This window comes from Calonectris borealis, chromosome 1 (assembly GCF_964195595.1).
Source record: "Calonectris borealis chromosome 1, bCalBor7.hap1.2, whole genome shotgun sequence".
NCBI classification, from domain to species: Eukaryota; Metazoa; Chordata; class Aves; order Procellariiformes; family Procellariidae; genus Calonectris; species Calonectris borealis.
In genome coordinates, this window is record NC_134312.1 from 134,045,593 (window position 1) to 134,069,787 (window position 24,195).

Consider the following 24,195-nt stretch of genomic DNA (forward strand, 5'->3'; position numbering starts at 1 on the left):
GCGCCCAACGCCGCATTTTCACTGTCAGTTTTTCATCGTTTCATTTAAAACAATAAGTTTCGGGTTGCTTTTTTTCCCCTCAAGACGGGCAAACCTCATAAGCACGTAAGGAAAGCACAGGCCCTGCTTGGGGCTAGGGGAACAGAAAGGCGCCTCAAGCAGGAAGCCCGAGCTTCCACAGCCCTGTGCAATAACACATTTTTCTGAAAGTATGAGAATAATTTAGACAATGTTGCTGCAGCACTTGCTTTTTTCCCCTAAAAAGCTCAGTTTCCCGCAGGAACATCAACCAAAATGCAGAGAGACCCAGTGAGCGCTGGCTCGAGCCAGCACCCTGAGGCGCTGAAGCAGCCAGCGCTCTCTCCACCCGCCTGCCCGGCACAGCTCTGGAGGACAGGGTTTACAAGGTTTTAATCTGGTCGCTCACCGTATGTACTTCCTGGGTGCCATTTTGTGGTGGCCGGTAGCCCCCGTGCCTGTGGTGCGGAGGGGAGACCCACGGTGGCGCAGGGGCTGTGGGCCTCTCTGCGCCAAGGCGTTGCTGAGCTGTGCGTCACCTGGGCCAGGGAGCAGGCGGCTGGAAGCCTAATAAAAGAGTGTCACCCCTCCTTTTAAGCCAGCCTGATCTATGGGCCATTGGCGGCCATTTTGGATCTTCCCCTTCTCACTGGTGCAGCTTAGGCCCAGGCTGGCTGCCGTGGGAAGGCGCAGACGGGGCCTCTCTCTGCCACAGGTCAGAAGCTTCGTCCTCAGCGGGGCTGAACACCCTCCTGCAAGAGGAGCCTTTCCCCGCCAGCAAGGGCAAGGGATCCCTGCCTTCCTGCCATCCCTCGGCTGGGTGACTAAGGAGACTGCAGAGACCAGAGGCAGCCATGGCGGCAGTGGGGAGAAGCCACGGCCTGTGCCTCCTCCCAAGTGGGACCAAGGGTGTGTGAGCAACCATGTGGCGGTGGCGAAGGCTGCCATCCCTAAGGAGATCTCTCACAGGGGCAGGCTGGAGCACTATTGCTTTCACCTCTGTGTTTGGGAAAGCGTTTGAGCGCTGGGGAAAGGCCAGCACTTTTCACAGTGCACAGCTAGCAAGCACAGTTAACTCTGTCCTTGTTTTCCCCTGTACTGTGTTTATCGTTGTTTTTATTAATCGGGAAAAAGAGCCATGTCAGCATGCCTCGGAGCAGCTTAACTTTTGAATTGTAACGTGTTGTCTCATTTTGCACGTGCAAGCCTTTAGAAAAGGGTAACCTCTGGGCATGGATGCTGCCACGGCATCTGTCTGTGCGTGGGAGCCCTAAAGAAGTGCTGAGGCCAAGACATCTCTACAGGAAGAGGAGGAGGAGGAGGAAGGTCCCTGAGCTCCGCTAGCTGGAGTTTGCTCTTTGTCTCTTTGCAGGATCAGAGCAGGAGGGTGTGATTTGCCTATCTTAAAGATGAAAGAGAAAAATTGGCTTAACTTACTTTAATCAGGATCTTATTAAGAAACTTACCTTAATCATCATCATCTCAAGAAAACTATTAACCTTTGTCAGTGCTTGTTCTTACTAAAGAAACACTTTGCGGTATGGGCGAGCTGCAGTTAGAGATTGCAGTGCAATGCAGGGGTACCTGGGCTAGGTTGTAAAAACTCTTTTGGGTAGAAAGCACCCATATGTCACACAGTGAGACCTAGCAGGATAAGGTCATAACATTAAGCACCATAATGACACTAAGGGCCTGTGTATCCTGCAGCCTGAAAGTGCAGACGTACACAGGTCTGGCTTTCCTCTGCTTAACTCGGTTAGCAGCATGTGTGCAGCCCACGGGAGGTGAAACCAAAGTGATGTATCCCACTTCCCAGGTAAACTGCCTTCCACAGCTGGGCTCCTTCAAGGATACAGGCTCAAAGTGGAATCAGCTATAGCCAGACTTCTCCTAATGTAGCGTATGCAAGCCTTCAGTGTAGGTACTTCCCATCTAATAGGGGTGGTGATCCTATGGTGCTTACCCTGCCAATGACAGCCACAGCTCCCCCAGGTGCATGCATTACAGGGAGTGGGCCTGATCCTCGTGGCCAGCACCGGGTAACTATCTGCATCGTGTTTTCTTACATTTAGGAAAAAAGCTCCTTTTCGGAAGAGGACTTAAGCTCACACTTCAGAATCGTGGAGAGAATATTTTATTTCAAGAGCCAGATCTTCAGTGTGTGTAGACCGTCATAGCTCCATCCATTTCCAGGGTATCCAGCTCCTGATGGTTTGACTCAAGCTCTGAAAATGTTGGCAGTCTTTCTCTTTCGGCACGTCAGTATCCTGCTTCTGAGAGATCCCTGTGGTTCACACGTACATGTATAAATCTGTACGTTCCCTAACTGTGCTAAAACCAAAGCGCGCCAGTCACACATTCGTGCCGAGACATTGCACGTCGTGTGTGTTTAGCCCCCAGACGCATGAATCCGTGTGCACAGCTCTGATTTAGCTGTCTGGCACTCTGACTTTGGGAGAAACACGAAATGGCTATGTGGAATTGCTCTTCTCTCTTGCACACGAGTGCTTTTGCTTCCTGCTTCCCCTCTGAGGGCACATGCTCGCCCATGCTGCTGGTCGGTCAAGTGCCAGGGAGGGCTCCATGCCCGTGTGTGTGTTTTGAGAGCTCATGGATGCACAGCTCTGCCATGCTCAGAAGCAAATTCATTTCTCATACGGGCAGAAAGTGTTAAGTCTGCATAAGATGCTGGCATGGGGCTCCTCAAACAGTTCTGAACCATATCTGTATCTGTTAACAAAGCAAGGCCAAGGTATGGACTGGAGCACTGGCCTCCAATTATCCACGCTGTTAATTCTTAGCAAACTCCTGGTAAAATTGTGGTTCGGGCCAGCTAACACCGCTGGGGAAGGACACGTGCCAGGGAGCATCCCTGGGCAGGGTGTCGAACAGCCTCCACTCGGCTTCGTTCCCCCTGCTGCCACCCCAGGGGCTTCACACCCTTGGGTATGCCCATGCCTTCACATCGCACTGCTGGAAATGCAAGCTGTACTCTCAACTTCATGGACTAAAAGCATCCCAGTGGTGCAGGTTCCCACAATCTGGGGGAAGAAAACACACTAAGATGTCTGAAGGCCATGAAAACATACCAAAATGTCTTAAGGCCAATGGGATGCACTGGACCTGGAGAAGATGTGTGGCCAAAAGAGTGAATGTCCCCAGGCAGTTCCTGCCCTGTTTTACATGGCAGTGCAGATGTCACCAAACTGTCCTACTTTGGACCATTTGTACCAGCCACAGTTTTGTTCCATAATCAATGCCAGGCTAATTTTTATCCTTTTTAAAATTTTATTTTTATTTTTTGTAAGAGGCAAAGGTAGCCCTTTCTGGTGCTGTATTGTGTACTGGCTTTAAAATGTTTTCTGTCTTCTGTACCTGAAAGTATTTGTATGCTTGCTAGGAATTAACTACATGATTCATTTAGCAATGTTGTCTGCAGTGGCAGCACAGTTTTTCTGTTTACAGTTACTAAAATGAAGGACCATCAATAGCATTAGACACAGAGGGTCTGAACTGCATAGTATTTATACAGAGACTTTAATTTTAAGGCTCTTCTACTTTTCATGTGAACCAGTTTGTTTTTTTGGATGCTACAGACACATTTTTAAACAATGCCTTTTTTTCTGTGGGGAGGGAATTTTATAACTGGGGAGCCACCGGTCTTGAAGGTGTCCCTTTGGATGAAATGTTCTTTGATAATAGCTGTGCTATTGCATTTCTTATACAAAGTCAAGACCTATTTGAAGGGTGGAATTGACCATAAACCAAGCTGATTTTAAACTGCTTGGGGTGACGAGGGAGATTTTGGCTTTGCTTTTTTAAAATATGGTAGGCATTTTCTGTCTGGGTGGATAGCTCTGCCTCCTGGTGACCTGTGCTTATGAGACCATAAGGCAAGAGGCTGAAGCCCTGGTCTGTTTTTCCAAGAGATATGTGGATGAAGGTATTTAGGGGATTTTGAAGGTGGGATTTTCAAGCCCGTGGGATTTAGATACCAAGTGCTTATCAGTGCAGAGAGGGAATATATCCAAGTGTCTTCAGCAGCTCTGGAAATCTCTGTCTGTGGCAGCCCATTTTAGACCGGACAGCAAAGAGAGGGAGAAAGCGAGCCTTGCTCGGATACTGTGTAGAGCCTGGAGCGAGATGCCACACCACGGCAGATGCCCAGAGGCTGCCCTGGTACCCTCAATGAAGCTCACGTTTGTTCACCCCCTGGCTGGACTTTCTGGTGGGTCTCACTGCCCCGAGAGGGATGTGGGGGGTGCGTATGAGCATGCTGCGTATGAGCATGAGGCCGCTGAGAAAAAATCAGGAGCAGCCCCCTGCCCTTAGGAAAATGACCCCCTTCCTGGTGCCTGGGACAAGCCACCCTGCTTGCTTGCCCTGCCATGCGTTGATGCTCCCCAGTGTTTGGGGTGAGCTGGCCCAGGTCCATGAAGCAGGATGGCTGTGTCCATGCAGGGATCTGCCTGCGATAACCTGGCCTCTCCCTGAGGGTAGATTAAAGTGGGAAAAGTGTTGGGTTGAGGAGGTTAAACTGTTTGAGGCTGAGTAAAGCAGCGAGCCCCCTTGGCAGGAGACTTATCCATCCACGTCGCACACCCTGGCGAGGCCGGGAGGTGCGACTGCAGGGGATGCCGTAGCTGACATCCCATTTACGGGGCATTCCAAATTTGTAGGTATCCAAAGACAGATGAGATGAATCCTGCCCAGGGGACTATTTCCAAAAAGTCAGCATCCTTGTTTGCACAGCATTTTTTGAATGGATGTAGTCCAGAAGACTATAGACAGGTCTAGCTTAATTCCACAGCAGCCGATGTGATCTATGCAACGCTTTAATCTGTTTCCTGTGCATACAATCTGAGATCTTTTGAAACAAAGAAAGCTGCTTCTGAAGCAATTGCTTTCAAAAACCTCCATTAAAAATTCACCGCTAATTGCATATAATTAACAGAGATTGGAGGAACGGGTGCAAGATCCAGTGGAATCACTAGCAGTCTGTTGTTGTCTTGAATTTTTCAGTCATTTTGAAATCAAATGTGTAACTCTCTTTGATGTAAACTGGTTGAGAGGATACTATAGGTAGAACTGTTAGCAAAGGGAGGTTTACGTTTCTGGTTTGAGGTTTTTACAGCTCAGTGAGTAAACAACTGAAATGTGCTATTTCTGTTTGATCTACTAATTGCAGTTTTCAGCCCCTTGCAATTAGGTGACTGAAAAAGCAGTGAGGCCAGGGCAGATTTCTACACACAGCTATTATTAGGAAAGGCATTGATAGTGTAGAGGTAAATAGTTGGGGTAGAAGATAATGCATACATACTCCATACGATAAACAGTATACACTACATATATTTTATAACCATTAGGCATCTGCATTTTTATGGGGGGTATACATGGTTTCCAGGTAGGTATATCCTTGTTTATTTGGACATATGTCTGCATACACAATCAGATTCGCACTCAGAGTGTCAGTACCTCAGTACTTTTTACCTTTTAAAAACTGTTACACGTGACACATCCTCTAGGATGGAGCTTGACAGTAATAATTGTGTGGTTGGCTTGATGGTGCTTGATAAAATCATGAGAATAGAGCAGAGTAAGGTGCTTAGGCAATGCTTAAGTTAATCTCATGCCTTCCCAGCAAGCCAAGCAGCACGCTAAGGAGCTATTCCCAAAAGAGGAAGGAAAAGATGCGGTTCAAGATGGGAAGCGTCCTGCTGTCTCTTCTTTTCTGGTACAAAGGTACGCACTTTGCCTCCTGAGAGGCACTTTCAGATGTCCCTCTTTGTATTTCTTGTTTCATCCATGCGTCTTTCTTCTGCCAGGGGCTGTGGGGTACAGAGCAAGCTCTTCTCTATGTTCTCATGAAAGCATAATAATTCGGGGAAAGCAAAATTGTGGAGGAGATGTGTAATTTATGTACATGAGTGAGCAGCGTTCTTACAGCTCTATGAATATTCAGTAGTAAAACTCTGTTTCACAAAATAATTGCAGTGTAAAAAAATTGCCATATAATTTGTCAAAATATGAATTTGCAAAGAAAATTGTAGTGCAGCTGAGCCAGTGAGTAAATAATAATGCTGATTTGAAAAATGAGGTACAGTATAACATGAAAGACTGGCCCTTCATTAATCAAAACTCTTGATTAATCAAGAAATGATCATTTTCTGTAGCAGCAAGATATTGCTGATGGAGATCTGCCTTTTTTTGAAGGCTCTTTCAGGTATTTTGGCCTGGCAAAGACTTCCAAAGGCACTTTAGGAACAAAAAGCAATCATAAATCAAGAAAATGGAAAAAGTATTTATCAATTTTGAGGCTTTCTCAAATTTACTTTTAAGAAAATTTACTTTTGAGAAAAGTAGCAATGATAGCAGGAAAGCAGGAGCTAGAAGAAGCCAGAAAATTTAGGGTCATGGTCTCCTTCCATTTTAATTAACCCAGCTGTGGAACGAGAATTTTCTGGGTTGTGTTTGAACGTCTGGCTTCATCAAAGCCAATGGCAAAGCTGCTATTATCTTAAACAGGGCTGAGTTTGCTCTTGCTAAGTGCTGGGCAGTATCTACCAATATTAACGTGTGAATAGAGTATGATCTGCCAGAGCATGGGACAGATTTATCAGACAGTCCAGCTTTTGCTCCATGGATGTTGAATTCTCACTGCTTTGCTTTGTCTAGTTTTTTCTACCCTTCTCTGTTTCCATTGAATATTTTGGTCTACCGAATTTCATGGATAGGAAAGTGTTCCTCAACTAGCCATGCCTTCATTTCATCCTATTATGCTTGGCTGTACCCTGCTCTGTCTAATTAATAGGTATTCCTTTTAACCTTCCAGGAAATATTTGTGCATTCTCCTCATACCTTATCTCTTTGCTCTCCTTTGTTTCACGTGGGAAGGTTACTGGTGCCTGAGCTTCTTGGAAGGCTTTTTTTACCCAGACTCCAGCATTTTTTCCCAATGGGTGGCATAACTGCAATTAGTCCTTGGAATGAGTTCATACCTTGCTCTGAATCCCAGACACAGCTTGCTTTTAATAGACACCCACACATCACGATATTTTTGGAGTGCCTGCAGTGAAAAATTACTTGCAGGATCACTTTCCAGGCATCACTCCTTCGGTATTTATTTTCTTACTGTACTGGTTTTCTTAATTTACTGTTTGTCTCTGCTTCATGGTCCAAGTGTCCTCTTCTGGATAAAGAGCGAGCAGCGACCCTTTGCCCAGGTCCCCCTCACACTCCTGCCTCTCCCACCACGGAGAAGGTGCCGCTAGGTCAGTCCTCCGAGCCATGTGCACTGATGCCGTGATAAGCTCCTTAGCTTATTTTCTCCAGCAGAGCAAGTGGCTTAGAGGAGCACCCCCAGCCCCGGTGCCTTGGCTGGGCTCGTGTTTGCCGGGGACACCACCGCAGCAGCAGCAGCAGCATATGGTGCAGCAGGCAGGCTCCCGCGACGAGAGCCGCAGCAGCTGCTGGGCCCCCTCCATATGGTGAGGGGGAGCACCCCGAGCCCCGGATTGACAGGAATATGCTTTTAGCACATTGAATGTGACATGCCTGCGCCGCATTACTTCATCCGTGCTCACTACAGGTCGAGGAATAAGCACATCTCAGCAGTTTAAAAGAGTGGATTTCTTTTTTTCCTTCTGTTTTTTGCAGCTTTGAAAAAAAAAACAAAATCAAAGGCCCAACCCCGTCTTCAGATCACAGTAAATAACATCTTTAGTACCGCCCTTTGGCATAATCGATACATCTGATGAAATTACTATGCAGGCAATGTTCTGCATAGCTCTAAGCAGGAAGGAACAAACATGTCAATAAGATCAGAAATTGCCAAAAATTTTCAAAGGAAGACTTTGAAAAAAAAGATAATTATACATCTCTTAAGAAGAAAGGGGGAAAAGGTTGATTTTTTTCAAATTATTTACATTTTTTTCAAATATTTTCACAGCATAAAAAAATTTTGTAGAAACATTATGGAGACAGCAGGCATAAAAGAGAAATGAATAGGAATTAAATAGGTATAATTGTCACTTAAATATGTTTTTTATCACTTTCAGACAAATAGCAGTAAATATTAAATGAGACACAATACAAATGAATGAAAATGGAAATAAAAATCATTCAAATTAAAAAAATGAAACGGAAATGAAAATAAAACCATGAAAAATCCCCACAAAATGAATGAGGAAAACGGCAGCCGTGTTAAAGCACGAGAGGGGAGCTTAACACGAAGTATGAGTCCTTCTCCCCTCCGCAGGCTGATGTGGTGATGGTCCTCTTGCCTTCAGCCTCTGGCTCTGACCGTGCCTGTCAGTGATCTGCAGAGATGAGTCCTCGCAGGCTGATGTGTGCGGGGGCGGTGATGCCCCCCTGGGGGATGCCAGGGCCAGAATATCATCTATAGGGGAAACAGGCTGAGCATTTGGTCCAGTGCGGCTCTAGGTGGTGAGAGCCCCTGGATGAACGCCCTGCTTTCACCAGGCCAGCCTGGCTCCCAAAATCTTTTGGGGGACACAGATCTGCATATGCTCTTCGGGGGGAGGCTCTGTCTGCCAGCATAGCTCCCACGGACCATTTAAAGCCTGCATATTTTAGAAATAAAGGCACCGTTTGCACGACATGGTCCCTGCTGAGCCTGCTTAGCATAGGCACGGAAAAAGCCCTGGGGGAAAAACAACAAAAGCAACCATGAAGCGACTGGGCAAGGGGGCTATGCCTGCCGAGGGGACCTGGGGACCGGCCACGGCTGCAGCAGGGGTCCCTGGGCCCATCGCCACTGGCACAGGGGCAAGGAGAGATGGGGCAAACGCCATGTGCGACGGTGGCCTGGGATGTAGCAGCTTCCCCAAATACACCTTGCAACGGAGGCTGGTGCAGCCTGATGTGAGTCACCTCGCTCGCCTGGCATGATTTCCAGGGCTGGGATGTAAAAATAGCCTCGGTTAATAATATAGCAACCCACAAACTAGCACCCGATGGGCACAGAGGTACCGCAATGCTTTTTTCAGTGTCTCGACCCTCTGTGTTGCTTACAGACTGCCTCACCTACCTCTGCTTCCTGATGCTCTCTAATGTGGTGCTCAAGGAAATCAGGGACCTGCAATGGTGTGCCTTTCAGAAAACGTGATAAAACCAGTAGCATTCATTCCAGTCACCTCCTTCATTTCTGTGACAGCTTTTCTGGGGCTCCAGTCACATTTTCCTGGTTTTTAAGCTGTTTCCTTTCCCCTGCCCCATGGCCCACAAGTGCAAAAGGGAAGTGTGCTGGGAAAGCGCTGCATCACAGAGGGAGTGCTCTCCACTGGGAGAAGCGGAGAGAAAATAATTTTGCTCATCTCTCTGAGCTCTGTTAAACTGAGATGTTGCTTGCAGAGATGAGAGGCAAAATTAACTATTTTCCAGCTGAAGCTTCTAGGCCACCTAAATCAATAGATAAACAACCTAAAGTCAATAAATAAACAAAGTTATTAACATTTTCCACATACTTTGCCTGCAATGACCAGGTTTATGTGAACTTATTCTGGTAAATTGAGTGACTGACCTTTATTCTGTGTATAGTGTGCTTTCTCATGCTTGTACATCTGTCATTAATTCTAGCCACACTAAAAAAAGATGGCTTGCTGTCGTGGCTCTGCAGTCAGGATATTCAATAAGATTTCTCAGAGTTGACCTTATCGAAATGGGCCCAGCCTTTGGTGGTGTTACTTCTGCCCACACTTACCTTCCTCCTTTCTTTCTCTTGTTTAACCACGTTCTTAATGACCACACTTTCTGAGACACACAGTTACCTGTTCCTGTCATTAAAATGCCAGCAGCTGAGCCTCCTTGCTACCGCTTGCCCCGTCCTTTCCCCAGGTAGCCCAAGTTGTGGCTGCTGCTTTATCCCACCTCTACCTCGGGAAACCCATGTCCGTCCCATCCCGGCATCCCAGGACTGCCAGCTCTTTTCCTTGTCCCCCAAACCTGGGACAGTCCCTGGGGTTTCTCTCCCCTCCGTCCCGCCCAGCGGTGGGTGCCAAGTGGGGCCGCCCCAGGGTCCAGCCCAGCCCCACTGGAATGGGTGCTCCGGCGCAAAATCATTCCCTGGGGCTCGCCCAAGCCCTGGTCCCCAAATCCTGTGCTACGGGGTGGCATGTGTGCACGGCAGTGCATTGGATGCGCCACGCTGCAGGGCAGGGTGGAGGGACAGGAAAGGCGCATGCCGTATCTCCCTGCCTCTCACAAACACGCACAGATAATAATTTATTTAACTGAACTGACGGTTTGTTGAATGTCCTGGGGCGCTGCGGGGGCTGTAAATAGGGCTCTTTCCTTTTTAATATTTTGGAGCTTTTTTTCAGTCCTGTACTTTTAACACAACAGCCCCCGGCAGCTGTGCAGGACTTATGACTCTCCCACGAATTGCAGCAATTCGTTCTGTCTGACCTACAATTACCAATTATCTTTGTAACCTTCCTTGAAGGCAAACACGCTCACTATAAAAGCATGCTGGCCATCACATTTTTAAACTATTGGCAGCCAACTTTCCTCTTCATTTCCTTTGTAGGACAGGGCCCGTCACAGCTGTAAACACACCAATATATCAATTACTACTTTTTCCAGCCGACTGCAGGCAAGGGCATCTTTTCCTCTCCTTCCCTCTCCCAATGCCAGGGGTTATCAGGCCGCGCTGCCCAGGCGGGACATTTGGCCCATCCGCTGCTGTGCTTACCCCAAGCCAAGCCTGCCGCTCCCCTGTGCCAAACTTTGATCTTGGCTCTCAAATCCCCAGGCAAGGACTCAGGAGGTCTGCTGAAGGGCTCAGCATGGACCCAAAGCAATACCCCTGCATCAGCCGGGTAATTCACGTCCCCTTTCCCCACCGCAGGCACGCGGTGCACAAGAGCAGGCTTCACCACAATACAGTCTTCCTCATGCTGGGCAAATGTTCCTGACACACGTGTAAGTGGGCTGCTGGTCTGTACTGGAAGAGAAAAGAGAAATATTTTATTCCTATACAAAGGATATTCATTTGCTAGTTTGTTTACCAGGTTTTCTTTGTAGCCCCTAAAGTCCCCCTGCAGCACCCAGGTGCTGCAGGGGAGCCAAGGCAAGTATTTATGCAGAGAGGTGTGGGCACCTTTGCTTTCACCTCTGCGTGGCTCCACTTACTTGTCGGGTCATTTCCAGGCCAAAGTGTATTTAACCGCTGGGAGGAAAACACAAACGACCCACAAAAGGTTTTCCGCAAAAGTCAGTCTTCCAAAGGTGAAAATAAAGAAGTTAAGAAACACATAGCAAGCACCCATCTCTAAACGAAACTTGAACACCTGCAGACTGGAGGAGCCAAGGCTGCAGCCCCGTGAGCTCAGACCTGGGCTGTGGCGACGCGTGGGGCCAGGCCCCCAGATCCCAGGGAAAGGAAGTTAGTCCTTGCAGTTGGTGCTCCCGGAGCAGGGCACCCATCCTGCTGGGAAAGGCCTCCGAGGCATGGGCTGGAGGGGCAGGAGAGGCTCCCTCCGGCCCGGCTCCCATGCCCCCGGTGCCAGTGCTGCTCCAGCATCAGCATCAAACAGAGCATCAAGCGGGCAGGAGATGCGCTGCATTGCTTTTATGGGCAAAGGCAGTACAGTTTTGATAGTTGATAATGTCTTGGTTTGTAGCGTATTGATCTGACGACAGGCAGCATTAACTTAAAGCACCCTCGTGCCGTGTGGCACAGCACGGAGGCGGCAATGCGCTGCGTGGCCTTGGGCTTGCACCTCCGCCTTGGTTTTCTTGTTGTTCAAGAAGTCACGGGACTTGGCTGGGTAACATCTCTGTTGGGAAAGGTGGAGCGCAGCGTTGCGCATGGCCCCCAGCCTACGCTTTCCAAGAGGCCGGATCCAGAGACGTGTACCCACGTTTTCCTGCTGAGCTTGATGGGGTCTGGGTGCCCCCCTGCCTCCCTCTTGGGCCTGACTAAAAGCCGCATCTTTTTATTGTAGACTGACATTTACTTCTTCTGCCAGGGCCGATGCCTTGGGTTAATGCGGTAAGTTCCTGATGCCAGAAATGCTGCCCTGGGACACTGAAGCAAAGGAGACCATCTCTGCATCAAAGAAAGGATTTCTTTTTTATTTCTTTATCATTTTGTTCTTTGTTGAGGTCTTTGTTTCAGACTCTTGATACATTCAGGCTCACTGTCACACCCAAGGAGCAGTTGCATTTCAGTAATAAACAGAGCTCGGTATATAGTTTATATTTCAGCTGATTATAATTGCACAGTGTTTGTGAGTCTTTTGAGATGAAACTTGCTCTAGAAATGCGGGATATAAATTCCCAGCATTAGCTGGAGCTTCCTAGGCTCAGCAAAGTGACAGTGTATGAATGAATAAATCATAACTAGATTTCAGTGAATAAGTCAGAGTCTACTTCATTTGGTGAAAAGATCCTCTCTTCCTATTCACAAAACCTCTGTTTGGAGATGGCGGGTTTCTCATGGCTCCTGTACGCAAGTTTCTACCTGCTTGATAGCTTGGTCCTTAGTGGCTTGCAGGTTCTCTACTGGTATTGAAAACATGATGTTTGACATTCGACTTGTGTTGATGAGTTATCAGCAGTCACGGGACTATTTTTTTTTAATTATTTTATTTTCATAGTTGTCTGGGCACTATTCTGCCAGTCCAAACGCTATTAACATAGTCTGCTTTGGACTTCACTGGGAAGCGGCCATTGCTTAGTGACAGGCAGGAGATAAAACAGGTCAGATGTTACCAAAATAGCGACTCTTCCTCTGCGGCCACAACAACCAGTTTTCTCTAAGAAAGAAAAAAGAGGGAATCTCATATGTAAGATGGATTGGGAAAACCTATTTACATTTCGTTTTCCTCCATCCCATCCAGAGGGAGTGATCTCAGGCCAGGCACCTCGCCGGGTGTCCCATCTCTGAAGGCACCGGGGGTTTGCAGTGGTGCCAGGCTTGGGCTCCATCAGCTCACACGTTTTAAGGGCAAAAGGGGAAAGGGAAACTGTGGGGCAGGAAGATGGCAAAAAGGGATAGGGGCGAAATTAGCTATAAAGCAGAGGCCGAGGGGGCCGGCATGGTTTCTCCTCAGAACGTTTCAGGCGTATCTGATCAGAAAGAAGAGGTGCCAAAGGCAGTGGGGGAGTAGCACTGGCACGGGCGCACGCAGTGCCCTGTTCCTGCCCACGTCCTCTTGCTCTGCCTTGGCAATCAGCTTGGGGAAATGCAGCAGATTTGTCAGTCCTTCCTTGATTTATTTGTCCCCAGCTCAGGAATAAATGTTCATTGCATTTCCTGATGTTTGCTTGCAGCATCTTCGTTTCTGATCTCTCTCTCTCTTCTTCCCTCCATGCCCGCTGCCTCAGCTGCGCTGGCCCTCTCCCCGGGAGAGGTAAGTCTCTCCGGCTGGTTTGGCTGCTGGGTAAATGCTGGGGGCCCGACACTGCCCAGCTCCAGTGCCTCAGGGCAGAAGGAGCCACGGCACCTGGGCCTCCAAGCCCAGGCACGTGCTCTGAGCTCTGAGTCCAAGGGGGAGTCATCCCACGTTTTGTGCCGGGCTGGCACGAAGAAAGGGGCTCAGAGAAGGTGCAGCAGCCTGGGTGGGCGCGAGTGTCTGTCTAAGCTTCAGGACTCAGATTTAGCCTCGTGTCACTATTGTCGATGACTGTGTTGGTTTATTACTCTTTTTTCACCTTCCCTTTAGGATGAGAGACTGGAGCTGTGGCACAGCAAGGCTTGCAAATGCGATTGCCAAGGAGGTCCTAACTCGGTGTGGTCCAGCGGGACTAACAGCTTAGAGTGCATGCCAGGTAATGGGCCAGTGCGCTTTTAGCCATGTTTGTCTGGTGATCTTCAGCAGCTTCCCCTGTTGCACCCTGCATTGCAGAGGTGGCACGTTATAGTGGTACTTGTTCCAAACCCAGCTCCTGGTGGGGTCGGGGGAGCTGCACTGGTGGGAGGTGCGGGGTGACCCTGCACCGTCGGGGAGAGGGGCAGCAGCAGCGGGGGCCGTGCGTGGGTCTCGGGAGGTCACCCAGGGTGGCCCAGGCTGGCCGGTGCCGGCAGGCGCTTGCCTGCCCTGTTCCTACAGCCCCCAGAAACTGCCTGGGGCAGCTACCGCTGTGTGCAGGATTTGCTGTAGGAAACCTTTTGTACAACCTAGGCTGATTCTCCCTTGCTGCAGTTTAGCCTGTGACATCTTCTCCTCTCCCCAGGGGTCAAGGAAAACAGTTTATTCTTTCTTTGCAGCGTATTTTCAAACAGTAAAAGACCACAATCGTGTTTCCTTTGAGTTTTCTCTGGGCTGCCCCTGCCCAGCTCCTTCAGCCTTTCCTCACAGATCATGTTTTATAGGTTTCTGATCCAGCTCTTGTTATTCTCTGCAACTGCTACATTTTCCCGGACATGTTACCCCAGCAAGGCTTCATCGGTGCCCAGCTGATCCTCAGGTTTAGCCCATGTGTCCCACAGAAGCTGCACTCTTGTTCAGGCCACTGTCACGCAGATGTTCAGAGGTGTTCACCCCCTCTGGGGCTGGGTGCCGAAAGTGGTACCACCTCTTCCCTGCTACTGCAAGAGGCTGCGCAACAACTTGATGTGTGTTTTGCTGCTCCTGGATTCCCCAGGGGAGATACACCAGAAAAACGATCACCTCAGTGCTCAGCGTTTGGCATGGCTGCCCTGAAGGGGGAGTCGGTTAAATGGGTTACCCTGGAAGAGCTCTGAGCGGAAGCTGGGATGGGCTAGAAAGCAAATAAAAATGTGTATTGACAAGAAGAAATGACACCACTGGCAGAGCTTGCAGGCATATGCAAACAGAAATGAGAGGGGGAATAAACCCCAGGCGTTTCTATCCCACGCTTGTGTTGGACCTGAAGGTTTCCCTCCTGTGGCACGAGGCAGCTGACAAGCGCAGAGCCTTTCCCGCCATCCTTGCCAGCCCATCTGCTTCCCCCAAGCTCTCCCTCCATGCACCCTGCTCCTGTGGAGGCCATGTCCATCTGGGGCACTCCCAGCTTGAGCATTGCCCACAGGCTTCTTCCCTGCCCAGAGAAACTACAAGGAGAGGATTCATCTGCCCTGCATGGGTGGTGTCCCCCCCCAGGGCAGAGTGGCCCCAGACATCCCCAGTGAAGGGTCACGGCTTCTCAGGCTCTGTCCTTCCAGTTTCTGCAGCTCGTATCTCCACAGGGCTGCCTGCTGGGGCAGGTATGAAGAGAAAGAAGGCATTTGCTGGAGAAAGCCCCTGTGATGCAGAAGAATCACTTACAGGAGCCTCAGAAATGGCACTTTATTTCTCTTGTTCTGAGGGTTTCCTCTAGTCTCTTACGAAAGAAACCCATATGCACTGTGCCAAACATGAGTCTGAGCTGGCAATCTCACCCAGTCAGCTCACCGCTCCCTTTCAAAGGGCTGACCACCACAACTCTTTTTTGTCACAGCATCATCATGAAGTCCACCTGTGATGGGCAGGTCTGGGCAGCCCCTGAGTCTCTCTCCATTTGGAAGCTGCCCCTCTGCACCTGCATGTCCTCCACCTGTACCTGTATCCCTTTGCGTGGAGCTGCAGTAAAGCATATTTTTGACAAATGGAGATTACCGCACACTCCAGGTCGCCATGTAGGATCCCCCTGCTTCCTGCAGCCCTGGCGTCACGTGCAAGGAGCAGCATCGGCACGCTCACATGCACTGCAGAGCCTCATCGCAATGCTGTGTTGCAGCCAGCCCAGCAGAAATCCCTGACTAACCCCTTGAGAAGTCCTTCTTCTAATGGTGGCTCCCTACTGGCACCTACGCCTGGCATGCCAACCTGGTCCTACTGCATGTTTTCTTGCTGTTTAACTTAACAGTGTACAATTCTCCATCCGAAGCCTTGCTACAGCCAGGTACCACCCTGCTGTTGCTTGCACCAAGGAATCACAGAATCACAGCATTATTTGGGTTGGAAGGGACCTTTGAAGATCATCTAGTCCAACTCCCCTGCCATGGGCAAGGACATCTTTTGCTAGACCAGGTTGCTCAAAGCCCTGTCCAACCTCACTTTGAACACTTCCAACGATGCGGCATCCACAACTTTTCTGGGAAACCTGCTCCAGTGGCTCACCATCATCATCGTAAAAAATTTCTTCTTTTATGTCCAATCTAAACCTACCCTCTTTCAGTTTAAAACCATTGCCCCTTGAAAGGAAAGGGAAGGGAAAAGGAGACACGGCAGGTTTGGTTGATCCGTCTGTGGGATCATGTGAGGGACACGTGAGGGACACGTGTGTGAGAGGATCGGCTCTAGATTTCCTGGCCAGGCTAGGTGTGAGGGGTGCTCTCACGCATTAGCATTATGTAGCTGAGTAATGAAGGCGTCTTCCTTGACTAATGAAGGATGTTCTCCTGAATGATGAATGCTGTTACTGTATCTCCCAGCTGTCTCTCTCCCCAGGCAGGGGGGCTTTGCCCTCTCCAGCCCAGCCACGGTGGTGTGGCCCAGCGTCCCCGCTGCCTGGGGATGGTTTGCAGAGCAGCTGTCCTGGGGTGTTGCAGAGCTGTCTCTGGCACGGCCGGAGGGGAGCAGCCGGCCTGGCAACCGCTGCACGAGTTTTCTCCAGGTCGGCAGTAACGGCGTTAAAAGGCTTAGCTGGTTTGGCTGGGCGGGCACAAGGCATCTGTTTCATGGGTCCCTGCGCGTGGCACAGCCGGACACACCAGAAGGTGACCTGCTAATTGCATTACGGTTGTGTGGTCTGCAGATTAGTGTTGCTAAAAGTAAAGTTACGCGGTGTTGGAGATAAGCCTGCCAAGTAGTAAACATGCAGGGCCACCCCAGCCCGGCCGCCCTCTTGCACAAGGGGAGCAAGGGTTTTTAACGCAGTGGAGAAGCGTGATGTTTCCGTGCCTGGGGGAAGGCGGGACGATGGCTATGTGTTTTCGTGGGGAAAAACATGTTAATGAGGTACCAACTAAGCAAGATATGTTAATGAGATATTGATGCATACGATATCGACCTAGTGGACCTTGCTAATGAGACATCGACCGCGCTGCCGCAGTGCTGGGGCGTTGCACCGGGGAGGCCATGGTCATGCCGGGCCCTGGGCATGACGCTGATGCCTGGACCTGCTGATGCTCCCCACGTGTCGGTCATTTTTAACACGAGGCATCACGCTGGTTGGTCAGGCATGGCTACGGCAAGGAAACGTCCTACTCATGAGTGAAGCTGCGCAGACCTTTGCTTGCTCCTTTATTGCCGAAACTCATGAAATGAACTACACTAAACTGGAAAATGTGACAGAGTCACCCTTGAAGGACCACACGTGCTCCACAGGCTGCAAAATTAGAAAAATCCTGCCCATGATGTAGATGTTTGCCCAGCCGATTCCCATCTGACACTTGTGAGCACCTTCTTTATGAAAGTGTCTTGATACGTAGTGATAACCAGCTCGCATAAAAAATGATCATAACAAAAAAATCCCAACTAGGTCCAGGTAGCATGCGGGCGCTCTGCATGGCAGCATCACCCAAAGCTTGCCTTCCAGAGGACTGAGGGTACTTGTGGAGGGATGATCAGAGCAGGCTCAGTAATTTTGCCGTGCAGGCATAGCCATAAATCAAGACAGTGAATGGAGGAGCGGAAGGAGAAAAGCCATGCCAGGCACTTCTCAAGGACCAGGCAGAGGCTGACAGCCTGGAGGCTGGATCCAGGTCCATGGATCCAACCAGGATCTGCTTCCACGTGCTTGCGAGAAGGAGATTCGGACTGCAACATCTGAATAAAACCTTCCCCCCAAAATGCTGCAGGCAGCACAGGTTTAGGAAGTTTAGAGGGAGAGAAGAGTCAGAAATTCATACAAGAGAAGAGTTAGAAATGAAGACCCCATGGCCCCTGGGCAGCACACACTGCAGGGGTTGTGGTCCGGGTTTAAGAGCATCCCCAGCATCCTGGCCAGGAGGACAGGGAGCAGCAAAACCACAGAGGGTGTTGACAACAAGCGTGCAAACGCAACCAGGAAACAAAACCAGCCAGTCGTGGCCTTATGGTGGCGTGTTTTTTCCCTTATTCTGCAGAGTGCCCCTACCACAAGCCCCTGGGCTTCGAGTCCGGCGCCGTCACCCCTGACCAGATAAGCTGCTCCAACCCCGAGCAGTACACGGGCTGGTACTCCTCCTGGACAGCCAACAAGGCCCGCCTCAATGGCCAAGGCTTCGGGTGAGTCCAAAAATGCCTCCCCGAGGGGTCCCGCGGGCAGGCGGGTGTGGGAAGCTGGGGCACCCTGGCAGCGTGGGGGCAGGAGGGGCCGCCGGGGAGGGCAGGGGCACAGGACGTAGCGAGGCCAGCGGTGTCCCCCCAGGTGCGCGTGGCTCTCCAAGTACCAGGACAACGGGCAGTGGCTGCAGATCGACCTGAAGGAGGTGAAGGTGATCTCGGGGATCCTCACGCAAGGGCGTTGCGATGCCGACGAGTGGATGACCAAGTACAGCGTGCAGTACCGCACCGACGAAAACCTCAACTGGGTTTACTACAAGGATCAGACCGGGAACAACCGGGTCAGTGGACTTTACGCTTCGGCCATCAGTGGAGGGAGGGGCACATTTGGTGACACAAAAGCATCAGGTCTCGGCAGGGCGGTGTCCCAAGAGGGGTTCCTGTGGGAGCAGCAGGGTGGATGGGGCCTGGCGCTCACCCCACGTCCAGGGGCAGCATGGAGAGGGGTGTCCCCCTGCTGTGGCAAGAGCAAGCGCCACGCTGACCAACTGCAAAAGGACAAAATATGTTTTTTGCTAATGATGATGGTGGAGTCTAGACTAAACTCAGCAGGGTGGAGGCATTAGCTGAAGTGGGAAGTGGCAGTGGGAAGTGGCACCTCTGTGATAAAACCCCTTTCTCGGCTGGGGCCGCACTACACCAGCCGTGCCTGGGCACTGCAAAATGGGGGGGGCTCCTTCTTTTGCCATAAGTCCTGGGTTAGTGCACGATAACAATGCAGAAAAACCCCTGAGACAAAATCTGCAACTATTTAAGTCACAACGCACCAAACCATTCGCATGCTGCACTTAGTGGTTGGTTCAAAGTGAAAAATTGCACAGGGACCCTAGGGAGGTGCCTGTGGTCCCTGTGCAGCCCAGGTGGGCTAAGGGATGATGCCATGGCTGCTGCCTCCCAGGCATCATCAGCGTCCATCTGTGGGGATGGCCCTGTCCCAGCATGGGAGGCTCTGGTGGCTTTGCTAAAGCACCAGTTCCTGCAGCCATGGGGAGATGCTGAACTTTCCCAGAAAAACAGGTCATGGCAGCGGGAGACATGGCAGCGTGGCCAAGCAGTGGGGAAGGGCCCTCAAGTACGTATTTTTGTCTATATCAGCGTGTCTGGGAGCCCGGCTCGTGAACTGCAAACAGCCAGGGTCAGCCATGCTCACTCTGAACACATGGTGCCTTGCTGCCGGAAGACGAATGAGAGAGAATGGGGCGAGATTAAGTCTAGCCTAACCAGAAAAAGTGGAGGAACAATAGTGGGAAAATGACTTACTCAGAAAACCCAGTCAGTGTGACAAAAATTGTCTGCATCTGGCTATTTTTAAAGTCTTTTATTTTGGGGGTGGGGGAGGGAGACCCTCCTCCTCCTCCTCCTCCTCTTCTGCTCTGCGCAAGCACCTCAAATCCATGGGGCAGGATTTTGAGCCCCCCTCACCACCTGCCCACACCTCTCTCCCCAGGTTTTCTATGGCAACTCGGACCGCTCATCCTCGGTGCAGAACCTGCTGCGGCCGCCCATCGTGGCCCGCTACATCCGCCTCATCCCGCTGGGCTGGCACGTGCGCATCGCCATCCGCATGGAGCTCCTTGAGTGCCTGGGCAAGTGCGGCTGAGCGCCCGCCCGCCCCACTCCGTCTCGTGGGGTAGATGTGTAGGTGTCCGCCTGTGCAGTCGCCCCACCTCACCACCGATGCCGGCTGCGGCCACGGTCCTGCGGTGTAAATGCCCAGCCTGCAAAGGGAAGGGCTGTCTTGAATAAAACGTTGCTTTGCACCGCACCTGGTGATAAAGCTAAACCCTGCCGTGAAGCTGTGAAGCTGACAGGAGTTTATGGGGCACACTTCGGGGAAGGGAGGAGGGTTTCATTGCTGCGGCTTCGATCCCGTGAGATGTGGTGCTTCTGGCCCTGGGTGTTCGGTTGGGGAAATCATCATCACAGCCTCCACAGCTGTGGAGGCCAAAGCAAACGGAGATGGGGTCCGAAGGCAGGGCTTGGCCTCCCTCGGGGAGGGCAGGTCTGCGAGTGATTATTTGTCCCCGAGCCCGGGCACCCCCCGCTGCCCCACCGGGGCCAGGGAGGGCTCTCGCGCCGGGGCAGACATCTCACCCTGCTTTTCCTCATGCTCCTCCTGCCGGTCTCTGCCATCCCCGAGACAGGGTCGGAGCCAGATCTGGCCAGTCCCCAGTACGACGGGCCCCGCCTGTGCCTCACACTCTCAATCACCTTGTGTCCCCTGGTATCAGGTCCCCTCCGTCCTGAGCTGCTGTGGCCGTTTTTGGGACAGCCATTGGTCCCTTGTGCACCGGGTGGCCAAAGCCCCTCCGTATCCTCTCTGGTTTTGCACTGACACATCCCGGGGAGCCCAGGGCGCTTTGCTCCCCATGGACATTTGGGCACAGGAACAGGGACTCGCTCTCATTAACTGCCTTGATCTCCATGGCCCAATCCCTAATGGGTGCTGAGCACCTGAGGAATTTGGGGCATGTGGAGGCTCTGATGATGCACCCATCTTCCTGGGGCGACCGCCTGGGTGCTATGGCTCATGTCCCTGCCTCTGCCTGGGAGCTGATGCCCAGCACGCCCCAGGTGGGGACTGCGGCCCCTGCAGCTCCCCTCTGAGAGGGCCATGGGGGGGTCTGGGGTGGCAGCTGCTGTTTGGCTTGTCACACGTCTGTGGCAGAAACCTGGCAGGCACCAGAGGCCTCTTCCCTATTTTTTAACAATCCGTGCGTCCATCCCAAAGAGTTGCGGCATTGGCACCTGAACTGTCTCAGCAGAGACAGAGAGGCACGAGGACAATGGCACCAAGGCAGGCCTCTGCCTCTCGTGCCCTCTTCCTACCCCTATGGAGAGAGACGAACACTTTGTGTGCAGGGCAGGAGATGAGATGTGGCTAAAACCAAATGAGATGTGACCAAAAACATGAGAAAAGCTCTTGGATGTCTGTGCAATTTGCCACATTTTATTCATTCGAGAGGGCAGCTGTTTCTGCCTTGTTTTTTTCCTGTATATAGAGACAAATAATAACTGTCAGGAAAATATGCTGTTCTGACGAGTCTGAAAGCCTCTGCTCCACTATACCAACAGCATGAAGTCTACAGAGATGTAGAAAAGACCAATCCCCATCTGCTGAGATGATTGTTATTATGCCACCATCACTCCCTTTCTTCCCCCACCACCGCAAATGAGTTTTGCCTATCCACAGATGGGTGTAGGGACATGTTTTCTTAATGAGAAAGCAGTGAATCTGCGTGGTTCTCTAATGATTGTCACTCCAGGCAAGCTCTACTGAGAAGGTCCACTGAGCTCGAGGCAAGTCCTCCGTGCAGCCGAGCTGTGGGACCAGGGTGGGATAACAGCATCCCTGGAGGCACTGCACATACAGTAACAGTGAGACAAGGGCTCTCCACCAGCCGTCATAGCTCTCGTGTTAGTAACGCCAACACTGAAAGCTGAAGCGTTCCCAGTCCCTGGACACGGTTGCCGTCGTGTTAACGCGCTGCTCTCCCTTCCCTAAAAGCAGCAGGGGCAGCTCTGCGCCACGTCCTGGTGGATGGTGACTAGGGGGGAGGAGGCTTGGTGCTGCTGTTTTCTTGCATGACTGAGGAGTGGTGGGGTGAGGTTGGAGGGGTGAAAGGATGGACTGGGCACCAGCCGATGAATATTTGTAACATCCCAAAGCAGTTAAGCTTGACTGTAACCACCCAATGCCTTGGCTCTGGGCTCCCACGCACAGTCCACAGTTTTGCAAGTTGTCTGGTTTTGGAAATGCACGCTGCCGCAAGGGCCAAGAGTTCCTGCATAATTTGGAACAGTTCGCAAACTTAATCCACAGCCTGAACGGATGGACCACATGCCATTGTACAGCAAGGCACCACACTAAATTATGTATCTTCACATGACTGATCCAACATATAGGATATAATAAAACCTCGGAGGGAGAAAAGACTGTCCAGGTAGAAAGGACCTGTGCTACCACTCTTCCAGCCTCCCAGCTTCAAAGAAGTCACTGGACCCTTTTTCCAGATTGAAATGTACAGCAATAAATACGGTGGAATGAACTGGCATACACTGAATTTCACAGTGCATTTGCTTCTTGCCTCTCCCTGTCTTTTGCCTGCGCTTCACCTCTCCAGCTTGCATGGGGAAAGGACCTACTTCTGGCTTTGATCTGCTAAAGCAGGAGTTTCTGTTCTGATCCTAGCTATGCAGCTCGTTTGCTAATCGACCTTTGGAAATTCACTTAACCCCTGCCTCTCATCTAAAAAGAAGGGTGCTGAGAGGCTTAATTAATTAAGTGGTCCTAAAATGCTTTTAGAATTGCACTTGACTTCAACCTCTGCATAAACGCAGAGTGTTGGAGTAACGGTGCGGCTGAGGGCATTATGAAAGCGGGATAGAACCAGCCAAAATATAATTACAAAAATACAAAGCTTTTCCTCATAAAGTCTAACTTTTCCTAGCGTATCACTGTCATTTTAGTTTACCGGCACAGATGCTTCCAATCACAATTAACCGGAACAGAGCCAGCAACCGGGGCTGCAGGAGATGATGCAAAGCAGCACTGAACACGCATTTATCTTCTAAGAGTGAAAATCCTGCAGGTCTTTACCTGCAGAGGTAGAGAGACCAATGCATGACTTTGCAACCGTGTAAAATGCAACAGGTTTGAAATAGGAGGCAGGACAAGAGCTGTCTTCAGCTTCGTAACTTGAATTTTTAGTCTGGGATGCTGAAAGAGAGAAGTGAGGAACTGTGCTGAGAAGTCAAGCTTGCCCAATCTAAACTATGTGATAAGAGACTGCCTCAGGCCTGCAGAGCAGCCACACCATTTGTAAGTCAATAGCCCCTTTCTCTTAACGGGCACCTGCAGGAATTATCCCTTTACAGCTGTCTGAGAGAAAAATGCCCACACCCACTCTGCTCCCCAACCCATGGGCAACCAACGCTGACTACAGTGGGGCTACCAGGGTGAGGTGCTCGCCCTCTTCAAGGAGGCGGCCACTTCATTTTCTGGAGTCCTGCAGGGAGTACAGAAAAGGGCACCGAGTACCTTGGGTCACTACAACGAGATCCCTGAAAGAGTAAGAGCAAAGTGAGGTTGCAGGAGTAAAGCCACGTCCCCAGAGAGCCAGGCACCGCAAGGAAACAGGCGTTTCAAACGCATTTCTGGCTGGGACGGTTGAAATGCTGGCCCGCATGTGCTGGTGGAAGTTGAAGCCACCAGCTCAGGCCAGCAGTTTCCCTGTTTGGGAGGTGATGGGCGCAGCTCGGTGAAGGCACCGGGCCGCAGCCTGGTCTCACAGCAGCGGTGGCTGCGGCACACCCCACCAGGCGCGTGTTTCGGAAGGATCTGAGGAGGCTGCAAGTCCCGGCTTTCAGCAAGTCTGCTGCTGCTGGAGCGCAGAGGGAAAGAAGGGAGGCCAAGGTAAAGTGGTGCCTACTCCTCAGTTTGCTTCCCATTACCCTGAAGAATGAGGGACCAGCAGAGAAATATTTAAAGTTTTTTAAAGCTGCACACAATAACAAAAAAGGCATGGCCAGGGCACATTAAAGGAACCCATCAAAAACTGTATCGCTGACACCTGAGTGTTGGCCTAGAAGAGTCTCAGCTTACGTGTGGCAACGCTGAAATGCCAACATGCTAGCCAAATGGTGGATCCCCTTCTGCAGCAAAGAAGGGCTGGAAACTTTCAGGGCCTTTTAATTCCTGGGTAGTGCCTGCTGAGGGGATTGCTGGGTTGATACTGTTCAAAAGAGATTCTTGCCCTGAAAGGAAGAACCCCCCCAGCGTCTGCAGTGAGACTACAGGCGTGGTGGGCAACACCGTGCTTCAGAGCGGTTTGTCTGGCTCCTGAGGAAACGCCAGGCCTGCCGACAGATGCCAGCCGGCTTCTCAGACGGGGAGTTAGCCAGGGCCTGGCAGCGACCTGCCGGGCCGAGGACTCCTGGT

General features: G+C 50.9%; 1 protein-coding gene across 1 annotated transcript; it reads left to right on the forward strand.

The window, feature by feature from the left end:
- The first annotated feature begins 5,630 nt into the window (after positions 1 to 5,630).
- RS1 (retinoschisin 1) lies at positions 5,631 to 19,854 on the forward strand. The gene is made up of 7 exons (XM_075134632.1): positions 5,631 to 5,760; positions 12,948 to 12,956; positions 13,369 to 13,394; positions 13,707 to 13,812; positions 18,056 to 18,197; positions 18,340 to 18,535; positions 19,702 to 19,854. The coding sequence occupies exons 1-7, from the start codon at positions 5,631 to 5,633 to the stop codon at positions 19,852 to 19,854; spliced, it is 762 nt and encodes a 253-aa protein (XP_074990733.1).
- Positions 19,855 to 24,195: the final 4,341 nt, after the last annotated feature.

Excerpts from the sequence above, each read along its gene's own strand:
- RS1 (XM_075134632.1), top strand. The coding sequence starts at position 5,631 with ATGCTTAAGTTAATCTCATGCCTTCCCAGCAAGCCAAGCAGCACGCTA. Across the intron at positions 13,395-13,706 it reads TGGCCCTCTCCCCGGGAGAG|GATGAGAGACTGGAGCTGTG; the intron begins GTAAGTCTCTCC and ends CCTTCCCTTTAG. Across the intron at positions 13,813-18,055 it reads CAGCTTAGAGTGCATGCCAG|AGTGCCCCTACCACAAGCCC; the intron begins GTAATGGGCCAG and ends CTTATTCTGCAG.